The sequence below is a fragment of the Gobio gobio genome (genome assembly GCF_949357685.1).
Source record: "Gobio gobio genome assembly, chromosome: 18".
Taxonomy (NCBI): domain Eukaryota; kingdom Metazoa; phylum Chordata; class Actinopteri; order Cypriniformes; family Gobionidae; genus Gobio; species Gobio gobio.
Genome location: NC_137111.1, coordinates 45,167,755 through 45,185,736, shown reverse-complemented (window position 1 = coordinate 45,185,736; position 17,982 = coordinate 45,167,755). Strand labels below are relative to the sequence as shown.

Below are 17,982 nucleotides of genomic sequence, written 5' to 3'. Positions count from 1 at the left end.
TGTGCCATTTTTCATTTTCATGCAAAGCTAACGTTTAGTGGGAATGTTCCTTGCGATCATTTTAGATGTCCAATATCTCCTCCATATGAGCTTGTGTTCTGTAATTTAGGGATAACTGCTTGCCATCAAATTGTAACCAGGTGCTGGGATGGTTTTGTGCCTCAGGGTTGCATGGATAAGCACCGAGTGATGGGCATCCTGCGTCAAATGGAGAAGTTTCTTAAAGGACAGGAGGTCCGATTCACCGAAGGGCTTCGGATTATGAAATCCAAACTCACCAACCTTCAAAACTCAGTGTCCAAGTTCCCACAAGCAGACCAGTCATCGTGTAAGTAACACATGGCATATTCATATATCTCTGTTTATTCTGACTTACTGATTCCACGAGGAGCAGGTGTGTGTGTGTGATGTAATTTAGGCATCTGGAGTTGCTGCCGTCATATTCCTCGATTTTAGGGCACTGTAAAACATACATCAAAGCTGTAAACCTGCAGGCTGCTTCAGGATTTGAGGCCAGCGTTAAAACTAAAACTATCACAGTCAAAAAAATGAACTTTCACTGTTGTTAGTTGCACTCAAACAACTCATGTAACTAAATGAACTTAAATTTACAGAGTTGTTTCTACTAAAAATTAGTATTGTCAGCTTTACTTAATAAGCGTTTGTTCAGTCAACTTAACATTGCTGAGTGAAACGTTCCCAGCATGCTTTGCAAGGGACTGCATTAGGAGAGTACATTTAGGGATTAAAGTGTTCTTTTATGTATTTCAGTAAAGGCGAAAGATGTTGTTAGTTTATGTTAGTGTTTAATGTTCAGTTATGTTGGACATTTAGAGGAGTTTCTGTAATTTTGTGGTTACTGTTATGCAGAAGAGTGGTGCCTGTGTTTAGACTGTGGGCATTCATAAACACACATTTATTAGATGGAATTCCTGCCCTCAATTAAGTTATTTTTGCATTTTGTTTCTAAGATGCTTTTTGTCATTTAATAGTTTTCCACTTACATTTGTAGAGCAAGTAGTTAATTTAATAGTGTAAATTAAGTCGATAAATGTGTTCCCCTTACATAATAAACTTTTATAAATTGAACATAATATTTATATGTGCAGTTTATTAATAATGTTATGTAACAGTGACAAATTCAAATGGTTTGTATTTACTTAAAGCATTAGTTAACTTTTAAATAAACTTTTGCTGATAATTTACTCACCCCCATGTCATCCAAGATGTCCATGTCTTTCTATCTGCAGTCGAAAAGAAATTAAGGTTTTTGATGAAAACATTCCAGGATTTTTCTTTTTTTCTCCATCAGTTTCTGCGAGAAACCGAGCAGTATTTATGCTATTATTTTACCTTTTATCAGACGAACGTGATCATGTCTGAGCTCCGCCATAACTTCCGCAAAGTGAGGTTAAAATACGAGCGTGGTCATAGATATATCGATCGTAGATGCCTCATTCTACTGATCCGTGCAGGCGCTAATGAGGCATCTACGTATACATCTATGACCCCGCTCGTATTTTTGTTTTTGAACAATACACATGACTGACAGCTTTAAATTCAAGGTGAAGTGTGTAAATTCTGCACCTCTAGAATTACAAAAATATTGTTCTCAAACAGGTTTCTTTCCTGCCATTGGTTGAGTCAAGCATCGGGATTCAAACAGAGACATTCCTTATGAGTCAATATACAAATGGTCCACTTATAGTTGTCTCGGCATAAAGACATCATGCATGCATGACATCAGAACCCGAAAGAGTAATTCACAGCTGGTTCCCCTTCGGTTGAGCTTCTGTTTATGTTCGCTGATCAATGTTTATATGTGAATAAAAGCCTAAATTCAATCTGTTTGTCATTTAAAATGATCGAGTCTCTTCAAAAAATGTGGACTTAACGGCTCAATTGATATGGATTTAGATCTCTTTATGAACTTTTTGAAGCGTCAAAGTGGTAGCTGCGTAGCTATCAATGGCTGTCAGATTTCATTAAAAAGATCTTCATTTGTGCAACTCAGTCTGGAAACCTGTACATTCATTTCTACTGCTTCTGTTACACTTTTGCGGGAACCAATCACAGACCGGCTTATCCACCTGGCGTGCTTTTGGCAGGTTTAACACGATGAGGGATAGAGAAGTGATGGGTCGTTGCCCGTTGATCACGCCTCTTGTGGTCTGATTGGTTGAAGAACTATCCAATTGCGTACAGAGTCATTTAATTTATGCTCGTTCATCACGCCTCTTGTGCAGTCAAAAATACAGAGCAGACTCCCCAGACCAGTGTTCAATCTTAAATTGAGCTTGGTCTGGTGATAGCCAGACAAATAAGGGTGAGTAATTAATGACATAATTAAATTTTTTGGGAGAACTAACCCTTTAAAAATATGTTTTCTGACTAAAGCCTTGTGTTGGAATGAGGTGCTTTAATCAGGAAAATGAACTGAAGGGTCTTCAGTTAAACATTTCCCCATGCAAATGTGTTTCTTGAACGAAAGAGCGTGTTTTAGTTGGCGATAAAAGTTTTCAGTCAATAAAAAAATTTGCTTTTGGACAGTAATTCTGACATAGAGGATTTATTAATCCTAATAAACGAGTTGAAATGCCGTAGAATTCCAACAAATCCAAGATCTCTCGAAATCTATTTGTATTTTATAAGCATGAAATGACTTCCTTCCTTCAATTGAGTGGTCTGGCTGCTTCTTCAGGTTTGGAAAGGAGTCCAAGGTCTCGATTACTCTCAGTACTCCACGGATGATGTGAATGGGTCGGATGTGAGGCTGTGTTATTTGGCCCACGCTGATGTGCATTTCATGAACCGGGGTTGGCGGCAGCCATCATCAAGAATTACTTTGGCGTTTGTAACAGCCAGTGCTTGACAGGACAGAATGAAGTAGATTCTGTGACAAACTACTGATCATCTACTAAATTGCTGCGCTGATGTGATGGGATTGTGCATTTTTTTATTCCCCAATGTGCAAAGAACTATTTTAAAAACATGCTCACTGTTGCTCAGTGTCCTGCTCTTCTTCAACATTTAAAAAAGAAATGAATAAATCCAACATGCATTAGATGTTTCCTTTCACATATTACATAAGAAATAGCATTTGCAGTTTTAAATGTGCACTGCATTTATGGAAAATGCATAATGGTATTAACATGCTTCTTTAAATGATACCACGGTAATAACAGAGTCTAAAACCAACAGCATATTTACTTCCATATTGTGTCATATTTTGTAATGAAACAGAATATTCAGAACAAAAATGTAGGGCAGGTTTGAGTTCGGTGTCATTTTAGTTTCATTGAGATAGATACTAGTTTCTTAGCTTCTTTTTTAAAATGTTTATATAGTTTTTATTAATTTCTTTCAGTTTTAGTTATTTCAGTACAATGAAACAAAATATATTTATATATTTTTTTTATGATTTTGGTTTTAGTTAACTATAATAACCCTGGTTTTGATGATTTGAAGTTGTTTCAGAAGCATGAATTGCGCACAATAAGTCAACTTTGATTTAATATTTACTTCAATAAAGCATAAACGTCCTACAAGCACCAGCTCTTGTTTTTCTGCATGGTTTATGTGGTATTGTTCACGTATTCGTAAGCTGTCTGAATGAAATGAGGCATTTCCCATCCATCTTTTCCCATGACGGTTCCCAACATCAAGTAACATGTGCCTGCCTTCAGGCAAAATATCTCAACATTTTTCAGCATGCGTGACTTCCGTCCCTCATGTAACCCTTCTCTGACATTCCTCCTCACCTCCCCCTCTCTTTATGTCTCTTTCTCCTGTTTTTTCATCTCTAGCCCAGTTCTCATGCCCACCTCTGGTGGCTCCGACCCATGGCAGGAAGTTTGGCTCAAAGTACCTGGTGGGTCATGAGGTCCATTTCACGTGTTCTCAGGGTTATCGCTTGATGGGGCCGGGGACACGCGTGTGCCAGGAGAACGGCACCTGGAGCGGAGTTGCTGTCGTCTGTAAAGGTGGGTCAAAAAGTGTCAAGTAAATATGCATCATACACTGTTAATCATGGAAGTGAACATAATACTGGACTATCCAGAGACAACCAAGAAAGCTTGACCTGAAAAGGATTGAGGACCCCTGCAACAGAAAATTATGTTTTAAATGATTATAGATGTATAATCATCACACATGCACTATATTTCCAAAGGTTTTGGGACTTTAATGACATCCCATTCTTAATCCGTAGGGTATAATATGGAGTTGGCCCACCCTTTGCAGCTATAACAGCTTCAGCTCTTCTGGCAAGGCTTTCTGCAAGGTTTAGGAGTGTGTTTTTGGGAATTTTCTTCTAGAAGCGCATTTGTGAGGTCAGACACTGATGTTGGACGAGAAGGCCTGGCTCTCAGTCTCCGCTCTAATTCATCCCAAAGGTGTTCTATCGGGTTGAGGTCAGGCCAGTCAAGTCCACACCAAACTCGCTCATCATGTCTTTATGGACCTTGCTTTGTGCACTGGTGCGGTGTCATGTTGGAACAGGGCCATCCCCAAATTGTTCCCACAAAGTTGTGAGCATGAAATTGTCCAAAATGTCTTGGTATGCTGAAGCATTAAGAGTTCCTTTCACTGGAGCTAAGGGGCCAAGCCCAACCCCTGAAAAACAACCCCACACCATAATCCCCCCTCCACCAAACTTTACTCTTGGCACAATGCAGTCAGGCAAGTCCCGTTCTCCTGGGGAACCGTCAAACCCAGACTCGTCCATCGGATTGCCAGACAGAGAAGCGTGATTGATCCCTCCAGAGAACACGTCTCCACTCCTCTAGAGTCCAGTGGTGGCGCGCTTTACCCCACTGCATCTCACGCTTTGCATTTGCTCTTGGTGATGTAAGGCTTGGATGAGCTGCTCGGCCATGGAAACCCATTCCATGAAGCTCTACACACTGTTCTTGATCATCTGAAGGACACATGAAGTTTGGAGGTCTGGAGCTCTTGACTCTGCAGAAAGTTGGCGACTTCTGTGACCCTCAGCATGCGCTGACCCCGCTCTGTGATTTTAAGTCACCTACCACTGTGTGGCTGAGTTGCTGTTGTTCCCAATTGCTTCCACTTTGTTATAATCCCACTAACAGTTGACCGTGGAATATTTAGTAGTGAGGAAATTTCACCAATTTGAGTTCACTGAGCTCCTGAGAGCAGCCCATTCTCTCACAAATGTGTGTAGAAGCGTCTGCATGCCTAGTGCTTGATTTATACACCTGTGGCCATGAAGTGATTGGAACAGCTGAATTCAATGATTTTGAGGGGTGTACCAATACTTTTGGCAATATAGTGTACCTCACACATTCTGTTATGCTATGTAACAGCTATGCACCATGTAACTATATCTGTGTTATTAAGCAGAATTCCTGGACTAAGACACACATTTTATTGTTGTATTGTGAGCTGGGTAATCTGAAATCCCATTGAGAGTGACACTACTGAGATAGTGCCTGAATACCTGTGCTTGTGAAAGAAACTGACTGTGAACACCACAGCTAGCAAAACGAACACTACACACACAGGCATAGAGATAAGGAGTGGGTAAAGAAAGAGAGGCATTCTTCGCCTCTGAGCTGCACTGAATGAAGCGCTCGTTAAAGAAGCATTAAGTGTCCCGAAACGCAGCAAAACACCTGTACTTGCATTCCTGTCCATGGTGCGTCTCAGTGCCTTCATGCTTCGGGTTCATCTCAGCTTGCTACTGTAAAAAGAGCCAGATTCATAGGTCAAGTTTCAGCTCGGACTGCAAATACACTACCACACAAAAGTTTGGACACACTCGACTGAACTCGTGTTTCTCGTGACCTTAAAAACGTTTGACCTAAAGGCTTCTGTTTGAACTTAATTGTGTAGACAAACAAAGTTACAATAGTTAACATGAACTAACAATGAACAGTTGTATTTGTATTAACCAAAGTTAACAAAGATGAATAAATACTGTAATATGTGCTCATTGCTAGTTAATGTAAAATTGCTAGAAAATTATGTAAAGTGTTACCTACATGCATTGAATCTACATATTTCTTATAAACTAAAACTAAGGTTTCTGTCATACAACATTTAATTATTTTAATAACATTTTTAATGGATGGAGGAGGTGGTATGGGAATTAGCAAAAAAATAAAAAATAAAATTAAAGAGTTTTCACAAAAACAAAATGAAAAGGTCCAGAGATGCATAATGAGAAATGATTTGTCATGAAAAATGTTAAATAATTAAATGTAATATATTTAATACATTATTTAATAATAATTATTATTTAAAAATATATATATTTAAAAAAAAAGAAAGAAATATATATATATATATATATATATATATATATATATATATATATATATATATATATATATATATATATATATATATATATATATATATATATATATATATATACATACACACACACACACACACACACACACACACACACACACACACACACACACACACACACACACACACACACACACACACACAGTACCGGTCAAAAGTTACTATTTTTAATGTTTTTGAAAGAAGTATCTTATGCTCATCAAGCCTGTATTTATTTGATTAAACATACAGAAAAAAATGTGAAATATGATTACATATTTTACTACAAAATAATGAAATGTAATATTATAACAAATATTATTTAAAATTTTTAATATACTCTAAAATATCACTTATTCCTGTGATCAAAGCTGAATTTTCAGCATCATTACTCCAGTCTTCAGTGTCACATGATCCTACAGAAATCACTCTAATATGAGGATTTATTATCAATGTTGGAAGTTGTGCTCTTTTTCAGGATTCTTTGATGAATAAAAAGTTTTAAAAAGAGCAGCATTTGTTCAAAATAGAAATCGTTTGTAACAATATACAAAAGTATTCAAAAGTTTATATATCTTCAAATTAGTGTTATTGTTGAAGCTGCACTATGTAAAAAAGTTTCAGTAAAATATCAAAAAAACACTAGGCCAGTGTTATATATTTTGTTCAGTTGAGTACTTAAAATATCCCAATTGTTTCCAACTATTTGTAACTCGTGAGAAAAGGGCGTGGCCTGTCCATCCATCCATCCATCTTCTTCCGCTTTATCCAGGGCCGGGTCGCGGGGGCAGCAGTCTAAGCAGAGATGCCCAGACTTCCCTCTCCCTAGACACTTCCTCTAGCTCTTCCGGGGGGACAGCGAGGCGTTCCCAGGCCAGCCGGAAGACATAGTCCCTCCAGCGTGTCCTCGATCTTCCCCGGGGCCTCCTCCCTGTTGGACATGCCCGAAACACCTTCCCGGGAAGGCGTTCAGGAGGCATCCGGAACAGATGCCCGAGCCACCTCAGCTGACCCCTCTCGATGTGGAGGAGCAGCGGCTCTACTCCGAGTTCCTCCCGAGTGACTGAGCTTCTCACCCTATCCCTAAGGGAGCGCCCAGCCACCCTGCGGAGAAAGCTCATTTCGGCCGCCTGTATCCGGGATCTTGCCCTTTCGGTCATGACCCAAAGCTCATGACCATAGGTGAGAGTAGGAACGTAGATTGACCGGTAAATCGAGAGCTTCGCCTTACGGCTTAGCTCTTTCTTCACCACAACAGACCGGTACATCGACCGCATTACTGCAGAAGCTGCACCGATCTGTCTGTCAATCTCCCGTTCCATCCTCCCCTCACTCGTGAACAAGACCCCTAGATACTTGAACTCCTCCACTTGAGGCAGGAACTCTCCACCAACCTGAAGTGGGCAAACCACCCTTTTCCGACTGAGGACCATGGCCTCGGATTTGGAGGTGCTGATCCTCATCCCAGCCGCTTCACACTCGGCTGCAAACCGTCCCAGTGCATGCTGAAGGTCCTGGTTAGAAGGGGCCAACACGACAACGTCATCCGCAAAGAGCAGAGACGAAACCGCGTGGTCCCCAAACCTGACACCCTCCGGCCCCTGGCTGCGCCTAGAAATTCTGTCCATAAAAATTATGAACAGAACCGGCGACAAAGGGCAGCCCTGCCGGAGTCCAACATGCACCGGGAACAAGTCTGACTTACTGCCGGCAATGCGGACCAAACTCCTGCTTTGGTCGTACAGGGACCGGACAGCCCTTAGCAAAGAACCCCGGACCCCATACTCCCCGAGCACCCTCCACAGGATGCTGCGAGGGACACAGTCGAATGCCTTCTCCAAATCTACAAAACACATGTGGAAAACACATGGTTGGGCAAACTCCCATGAACCCTCCAGCACCCTGTAGAGGGTATAGAGCTGGTCCAGTGTACCACGGCCCGGACGAAAACTAGACTGTTCCTCCTGAATCCGAGGTTCTACTATCGGCCGTATTCTCCTCTCCAGTACCCTGGCATAGACTTTCCCGGGGAGGCTGAGAGGTGTGATCCCCCTGTAGTTGGAACACACCCTCCGGTCCCCCTTCTTAAAAAGAGGGACCACCACCCCGGTCTGCCATCCCAGAGGCACTGTCCCCGACCGCCACGGGATGCTGCAGAGGCGTGTCAGCCAAGACAGCCCCACAACATCCAGAGACTTGAGGTACTCAGGGCGGATCTCATCCAACCCCGGTGCCTTGCCACCGAGGAGTTTCTTGACCACCTCGGTGACTTCAGCTTGGGTGATGGACGAGTCCTCCTCTGAGCCCCCAGCCTCTGCTTCCTCAATTGAAGGCGTGATGGCGGGATTGAGGAGATCCTCGAAGTATTCCTTCCACCGTCCGACGACATCCCCAGTTGAGGTCAACAGCCGCCCATCGCCACTGTAAACAGCGTTGGTAGGGCACTGCTTCCCCCTCCTGAGGCGCCGGACAGTTTGCCAGAATCTCTTCGAGGCCAGCCAATAGTCCTTTTCCATGGCCTCACCGAACTCCTCCCAGGCCCGAGTTTTTGCCTCCACAACCACCCGGGCTGCAGTCCGCTTAGCCTGCCGGTACATGTCAGCTGCCTCAGGAGTCCCACAAGCCAACAAGGCCCGATAGGACTCCTTCTTCAGCTTGACGGCATCCCTTACTTCCGGTGTCCACCACCTCGACATGCACCGGAGACCTTACGGCCACAGCTCCGAGCGGCCGCTTTGACAATGGAGGTGGAGAACATGGTCCATTCGGACTCAATATCTCCAGCCTCCCTCGGCATCCGGTCGAAGTTCTGCCGGAGGTGGGAGTTGAAGATCTCTCTGACAGGAGACTCGGCCAAACGTTCCCAGCAGACCCTCACAGTACGTTTGGGTCTGCCGGGTCTGTCCAGCTTCCTCCCCCGCCATTGGATCCAACTCACCACCAGGTGGTGATCAGTTGACAGCTCCGCCCCTCTCTTCACCCGAGTGTCCAAGACATACGGCCGCAGGTCAGATGAAACGACCACAAAGTCGATCATTGACCTACGACCAAGAGTGTCCTGGTGCCATGTGCACTGATGGACACTCTTATGCCTGAACATGGTGTTCGTTATGGACAAACCGTAACTAGCACAGAAGTCCAATAACTGAACACCACTCGGGTTCAGATCAGGGGGGCCGTTCCTCCCAATCACGCCCCTCCAGGTGTCACTGTCATTGCCCACGTGGGCGTTGAAGTCCCCCAGTAGAACGACGAAGTCCCCAGTCGGAGCACTTTCCAGCACCCCTCCCAGAGACCCCAAGAAGGCCGGGTACTCTGCACTGCCGTTCGGCCCGTAGGCACAAACAACAGTGAGAGACCTATCCCTGAGCCGAAGCCGCAGGGAAACGACCCTTTCGTTCACCGGGGTAAACTCCAACACATGGCGGCAGAGCTGGGGGGCTATAAGCAAACCCACACCAGCCCGCCGCCTCTCACCATGGGCAACTCCGGAGTGGTGAAGAGTCCATCCCCTCTCGAGAAGTGTGGTTCCAGAGCCCAAGCCGTGCGTAGAGGTGATTCCGACTATCTCTAGTCGGAACCTCTCAACCTCACGCACAATCTCAGGCTCCTTCCCCGCCAGTGAGGTGACATTCCATGTCCCAAGAGCCAGTTTCCGTGTCCAGGGATCGGGTTGTCTAGGCTCCTGCCTTCGACTGCTGCCCGATCTTCTCTGCACCGGCCCCTTACGGTCCCTCCTGTGAGTGGTGGGCCCACGGGAAGGTGTCTTTTTTGGTCATCATAAGGGTTTTTTGAACTGCTCTTAGTCTGACCCGTCGCCTAGGACCTTTTTGCCTTGGGAGACCCTACCAGGGGCATATAGCCCCGGACAACATAGCTCCTAGGTTCATTCGGGTACTCAAACCCCTCCACCACGTTAAGGTGGCAGTTCAAGGAGGAGCCTGTCGATGACATCATATCTGCGTTCCCCTTGGTTTCTGGTTTTACTCTGCAGAAACGCTTTACTCTCACTTCAGTGTGAACAAGTGTCATAGCAGCCGCAGAGAGAACGCACAGAGTAACGCCATAACATCATTAACACACTCAGATGTGTCTAATATGATCATCAGCGCTGCGATACCTCATACTCATGACCAGAAAAGCGGAAGTGGCGCCGGCGACTGTGTCATAATAAAAGTCCCGCTGCTCGCGAGGCATGTGTTGCGTTCATCTCATCAACAATCGCTCCAGCGGTTCCTCAGCTCCTTCATCATTCTACAGCCCTTCATCAAAACTTTCAACACAAGAGCCCATCTCAGATTGTTTTAATCAATCCACAAATAGTAAAAACAAATGAACACTATCAGTTCCTAAATTCTGATTGGTTGGGCAAGGCAGGCCTAGCCCCGCCTCTTGCGGATGGAAAAGTTACATAGTGCACCTTTAACTATACAACTATTAAAAATGAACTTGAAAAGTTTAAAAATCGTAAATGTTGCCTTGAAATAAAACAAGTTTAAGTAAAGTACTAAAAGGAATTCAAATAAAAAATAAACACTGTAAACAATATTTTGCTTTATCTCACCTGTTTTATTTTTGAGTCTGAAGTGGAACCATCTTCCATAAGATCACACAGTTCCTCCTTCAATAGTGTTTAAAAGCATCCCAGGATGCACCTCATGAGCAGAACTGGAATCTAAAGCATAAGAATATAAAATAAGAGGTTTCATGTTTTGTTCACTTAATCATTCCCATCACTTCCATTTGGGGTATTTTATCGTTTTTATACTTGACCGCTCTAAAATGAGAAAATATTCTTAACAGAGAATGAATAGCTTTAGACTGGTAGTCTGTGTTTCGTGTGTAAAGTCTCAGTGGGCAGAGGTTAAGCTCATGCACACATCTCATTAAGCGGCCCATGCTCCGATAGCACGCAACTATGCTAAGCATGCTATTGATGACTTCCTTTAATATCGCTGCTGGCAGCATTCGGGACATTCCAAGTGGTACAGTGGGACGGGGCGTGCGTGCCGCAGTGTGTTTGAAAGGGGCGTGTGTTTGAGAAGAGTTTGGGTTTGAAAGGCAGCACAGACAGTGTAATGTCTATATTTCTGCAGGTGGGTGTAAGCGAGTCTATTTTGAGAGTTTTGCTTCCGAAAGCACCTCTCAGAGTGGATGAAAAAACAGCAATATGTTCATAAGGAGTTTTGAAATAGTTTGGGGACTGAAGTGAACCTTTTACATCTGCAAATTCTCGTGCTTAAGCCTCCTGGGAAGGAAAATAAACAGGAGAAGGATTGTGAGCGCTGTTGTCGAAGAAAAATTCCTTTTGCCGGAGAGTCAAAACTTTAGATTCCAAACCTGCTTTTTCTCATTCACTTTCAGTGTCTTTCTACTTAAATGTCCTTGTGTCTGATGTCTTTATTTAACTGGACAACTGGATTTCTTTTCGCCCTGAGATTTCCCTGTAGAAGAGCTGTAGAAGAGCTGCACAATTACATTGTGACATTATTTTCATACAAATTAAGCAAAACACCCTCATTCTCATTACTGTGAAAAGGCTGCATTTATTTGATCAAAAATACAGTAAAAGCTGTTATACAGTGAAATATTATTACCATTTAAATAACTGTTTTCTATGTGAATATATTGTAAAATGTAATTTATTCCTGTGATCAAAGCTGAATTTTCAGCATCATTACTCCAGTCTTCAGTGTCTCATGATCCTTTAGAAATCTTTGTAAAATATTCTGTGCTCAATTATAATTGGTGCTCTATTGTTAATAATGGTTCTTATCTTTATCAATGTTGAAAACCATTTTTGCATGCTTAATATTTTTGTGGAAAGCGTGATACGTTTTTTTTAACATTATACATGTCTTTACTGTTTCTTTTGATCAATTTAATGCATCCTTGCTGAATTTATATAGGCCTATTTTTTATATATATATTTATATTACTTATCCCAAACCTTTGAATGGTAGTGTATCAAGGTTTCCAAAAAACAAAACAAATGTGACACTGAAGACTGGAGGAATGATGCTGAAAATTCAGCTTTGATCACAGGAATAAATTACACTTTAACATATATTCACATAGAAAACAGTTATTTAAATGGTAATAATAATCAAATAAATTCAGCCTTGGTGAGCAGAAGAGACTTCAGAACAATCTTAAATCTCTCTCTCTCTCTCTCTCTCTCTCTCTCTCTCTCTCTCTCTCTCTCTCTCTCTCTCTCTCTCTCTCTCTCTCTCTCTCTCTCTCTCTCTCTCTCTCTCTCTCTCTCTCTCTCTCTCTCTCTCTCTCTCTCTCTCTCTCTCTCTCTCTCTCTCTCTCTCTCTCTCTCTCTCTCTCTCTCTCTCTCTCTCTCTCTCTCTCTCTCTCTCTATATATATATATATATATATATATATATAATGCAGTCTTCACATTAGTTTTTTTGTTAACTAAACCTATTAAAAATATTTTTTGTTAATTAAAATAAATCCAAGATAAAATATAAATATTAGATGTAAAACTTAAATGGAAAATAGAAATGTTGCCTTGGAACAGTTGAAGTCCTAAAATGACTAAAAATTAAATAAAAATGCATTAAAGCCATAACTTGAAACAAAAAATAAACATGACAAAGGCACATACTATAACAAAATGAATAAAACAAACTAAAATTCAAACATAATTCAAAATATCATAATATCATATAAATAATACTAAAACTTCACATATCTGCTTTTAAGTCCTGAAAGTACAAGACTGTGATTCTCATCACTGAATTGTTTCCTGTGGTCACTGACATCATGCCACAAACGCTTGTATCAAACCCACAACATTCATCATCATAATGCATTGATCTGATATGAAATTGATCAAGCATTTAAAAGCATTGATTGACTTATCTTTTATATATATATATATATAGTTTTTGACTATTTTGACTATAGCACAATGATGTAATTTGTCCAAACAATTGTCTTTGGCATATTTTTGCAATCATCTAAATCGCACACTTGACCACAGTAGTTACATCACTACTCTTATTATAGAAACAACCACAAATCAAATCACAGGAAAGTGGTTTCAGGGATCATTGCATGAGCTCTTCAGGGATCTATAGCTAATAGAGCTCTATCTGCTCATCTTTGGTGAACATGTGTTAACGTTTCTTCTGTACACGGGCCTCGCAAGCATGCTCTCACTGTCCATCAATGATATTTACAGCAGAGGCAGTAAATCCCCATCTCGAGCAGATGGAAGTGTGCAGCCCGCAGCTGCTGTGGACAGATGTTGAGTTCGCAGTAGCTGTTGTAAACCTAACCGACCTCTCAACCGTTTACGATTAGGGATGCAAACGCAGCGCGCAGGACACTGTGAATGTGACAGCGGGCATGTGAGAGACCCGCAGGTTAGACGAACTCAACTTTCCCTCCTCTGACCGTTCCTCCGTTTCGCCAGTCCGTTGTTAACATTCCAGGAGATCGGTTTCATTTTACTGTGCCATTCTGTACAGGAAATAGGGAAGAATGTGGGCTCGTTTAATTCCTTCAACAATTCAGGTGTTTTCCATGGACACATAATCCTCAGCGCTGTACAGACAAGGAGATAAGAATCTGGGACATTTCAAGTATTTCTTTCATTCTGCCATAATTAGGAGGGCAAATCCATGATAAAAGACGGTATTCCAGATTTAGTGGCTTTACAAAACACGGGATAATTCTCATGAAACCAAATTTTATCCCAAAATCTAAATCAACTTTTTTGCATTGTGATATTATTTACATGAGAGAATATTCACCCATTCTCATTACTGTAAACAATATATATATATATACACTATATTGCCAAAAGTTTTGGGACGTCTGCCTTTACATGCACATGAATTTTAATGACATCCCGTTCTTAATCCGTAGGGTTTAATATTGAGTTGGCCCACCCTTTGCAGCTCTAACAGCTTCAACTCTTCTGGGAAGGCTTTCCACAAGGTTTAGGAGTGTGATTATGGGAATTTTTGTCCATTCTTCTAGAAGCGCGTTTGTGAGGTCAGACACTGATGTTGGACGAGAAGACCTGGCTCTCAGTCTCTGCTCTAATTCATCCCAAAGGTGTTCTATCAGGTTGAGGTCAGGCCTCTCAAGTTCCTCCACACCAAACTCGCTCATCCATGTCTTCATGGAGCGGCGCTTTGTGCACTGGTGCGCAGTCATGTTGAAACAGGAAGGGGCCGTCCCCAAACTCTTCCCACAAAAAAGTTGGGAGCATGAAATTGTCCAAAATGTCTTGGTATGCTGAAGCATTAAGAGTTCCTTTCACTGGAACGAATGGGCCAAGCCCAACCCCTGAGAAACAACCCCACACCATAATCCCCCCACCACCAAACTTTACACTCGGGCACAATGCAGCCAGGAAAGTCCTGTTCTCCTGGCAATCAGATTGCCAGACAGAGAATCGTGATTGGTCTCTCCAGAGAACACGTCTCCACTCCTCTAGAGTCCAGTGGTGGCGTGCTTTACCCCACTGCATCCCACGCTTTGCATTGCACTTGGTGATGTAAGGCTTGGATGCAGCAGCTCAATTTCTAATGTATAAAGTGCTATAAAAATAAAGGTAACTTGACTTGATTTGCCGTAAGGCCTGTTAATTGTGAACTGTAGTACTATCATTCATCTCATCATAAGGCTGTTGTCTTTCACACAGATGTGAGTGTGTGTGCCAGTAACCCGTGTCAGAACGGTGGCACCTGTGCCGAGGCTCTTAACCAGTACAAGTGCACCTGTCCACACAACTGGAGCGGGAGTCAGTGCCAATACCAGACGCAGACAGGTCTGTGTTTCTCTAATCTATTCTATATGTGCCAATGGCAGACGGGAGAATCGGGAATCACACATCAATGCCTAAAACACAAATAACCCACTTGTTACTTTTAAATGTAATGCATTACAATATTGCGCTACTCCCTAAAAATCACTTATTACATTACTGAGTTACTTTTTACGGAAAGTAGTGTGTTGTTACGTTTATGTTACTTTTTCTCACCTGAGGGTCTGAGAAGTTCTTTTTGCAGTGATTAATGCAGTAATGCATTCAATAACATACACCTTTATTAGGTGTCAAATCATGCGGCTTATTGAGGATGCATGCTAGAAACATGCTAACAAGGTAAATCAGGTTAGAAACATGTTAGCAATGTGCTAAAATAGGGTGACCAAACGTCCTGTTTTCCCAGGACATGTCCTGTTTTCAAGTCCTGTCCTGGCCCTAATATAATCTATCCGTACAGAGGGGGCATACTTTAAATGTACTGAAATTAATAAGGAATCTTTGAGTAAACTTCGAGTATCATTTGAGTATCTCATTGACGGGCCGAGTGTCCTGGTTTTCGGTAATCAAAATATGGTCACCCTATGCTAAAAAAATCCAGCAACATGCTAATTAATGTTAGAAAAAGAATCATGTTAAAAATGCTAGCAATGTGTTAATTATCTAATTATCTAATCACTAGCAAAGCCTAAAAAGTAGCCTAGGACATGTTAGGACATCTGTTCTCTGAACATCCAGACTGTATGGGCTTCAAACTTTAAGCTTGTAAAACTGCTTCAAGCTTTCTCAAGCCACCATCAAAGTTTGTCTTGATGAACTTTGTCTAGTTTTCTAAAAACAAATCTGACCACTTAGAATATTTCTTGATCTCGAGTTACGTATGCCATACAAAAGTTCTCAGGTTATATTACCTATGGTGTAACTCTTTTATTGACAGGTAAAACACATGTGTTTTGTTATTTTTTATCTGTTTCCGTGCTCACATGGAGAAGGGACTTTTAGTTTAGTTTAGTTTCATTGATTTATATAGCACCTTTAATAACGACAGAATCGACCAAAGTGCTGTACATAAGTAAAATAGAAACATAAAAACTAATATTTTTACATTTTAATTAAAAATGTTTAAAGGGATAGTTCACCCAAAAATGAAAATCACCCCATGATTTACTCACCCTCAAGTCATCCTAGGTGTGTATGACATTCTTCTTTCAGACAAATACAATCTGAGTTATATTAAAAATGTCCTGGCTCTTCAAAGCTTTATAATGGCAGTGAATGGTTGCTCCGTTTTTGAAGTCCATAAAAGTGCATCTATCCTGTTATGACCCGTTATGTAAAGACGGAGTTGACGTGAACTTCTAGTTGGTAAAAAAGGAAAACCCGCCCCAGCCGACAGATCACCAAAGACAATATTCTTAATTCCACAAAAAGTATAAAAAGTAGTGCCCCAATGCCAACACAACAAACAAAATAGACTTATAAATAAAACATGTATAAATTACCTCATGGACAAAACAAAATTACAAAGAAACTTCACTAGCTCCCTAATAATAAACAAATCACAAACACCCTAAAACATAAAAATTAACCCAATTAATTAGGCATCCCAACACCAGAATGAGCTCGACATCTTCGATGAGCGCCGCCCTTTTAAAGCAACGCACCAGTAGATCCACCAATCAGACTCCTCCAACGACAGCCAATCCCTGCACACATATACAAAGAAAAAAACAACCCACACAAAACAGATACCGAGGATCGTAACATCCCCACACACAAACGGAAAAACACTGATAAGTGATTTTTAAACAAAACTAAAAGAACGAGATAAGGCATTTTTTTTATGTTTATCTGCTTACTCCCCTGGGCATCCAAGATGTGGGTGTCTTTGTTTCTTCAGTAGAACACAAATGAAGATTTTTAACTCCAGCCGTTGCAGTGTAATAGTCGTATAATGCATGTCAATGGGCATATTTTAGAGTATGAGAGCAATGAGAGTAAAAACACACAGACATACGAATCCTTATTAAACCCTGCGGCTCGTGGCGACACATTGATGTCTTAAGACCGAAACGATCGGTTTCTGCGAGAAACCCAACAGTTTTTATGTTATTTTTTTTACCTCTTATCAGACGAATGTCATCTAGTTTTCCCAGTGCCATAACTTCCGGCGAATAAGGTCAAAATACTGGCACGATCAAAGATATATATACGTAGATGCCTCATTCGACCGATCCGTGCAGGCACTAATGAGGAATCTATGTATATATCTATGATCGCGCTGATATTTTGCTTATTTTTTTACCTTATTCGCCAGAAGTGATGGCGCGGGGACGGCTGATGCAGAGCCATAGAAAAAAATGAAATTCACTGCCATTATAAAACTTTAAAGAGCCAGGACATTTTTAATATAACTCTGATTTTATTCGTCTGAAAGAAGAATGTCATATACTCCTCGGATGACTCGCGCGGTGAGTAAATCATGGGCTAATTTACATTTTTGGGTGAACTATCCCTTTAAGCTAATTCATTAAACTGAAAAGTAATGTGGATTACTTAAAATAAAAACTCAAATATTTGTGTAAATTTATAAAGTAATGCACTACTTTACTCGTTAAATCACAAAAATAATGTAATTATGTAATGCACGTTATTGTAATGCGTTATCCCAACACTGCCCACTAGGTGACGACTTTTACAACACACATTTTCTTCAGAAAATGTAAAAAAAATTATTATTTTGCTCTTCCGGCCTGTGAAGCAGAAATTACACACTTCACCTCTAACCTGTGTTCCGGTCCATTAATGAAAGCATGCATGTGAATGTTTGTCTTCACTTCTTTATATGCATGTCTATGTGTTCGTGGGAGG

The 17,982-nt window shown here is 41.4% G+C and overlaps 1 protein-coding gene across 1 annotated transcript in view; it reads left to right on the top strand.

Annotated features, from left to right (window-relative positions):
- The window catches only part of fbln7 (fibulin 7), a 38,385-nt gene that overhangs the window by 2,161 nt on the left and 18,242 nt on the right, over positions 1–17,982 (top strand). Inside the window, exons 2-4 of the mRNA XM_079843588.1 lie at positions 166–328; positions 3,807–3,983; positions 14,989–15,114. Coding sequence (XP_079699714.1) covers positions 166–328; positions 3,807–3,983; positions 14,989–15,114 — 466 coding nt within the window. The remainder of the gene's footprint in view (positions 1–165; positions 329–3,806; positions 3,984–14,988; positions 15,115–17,982) is intronic.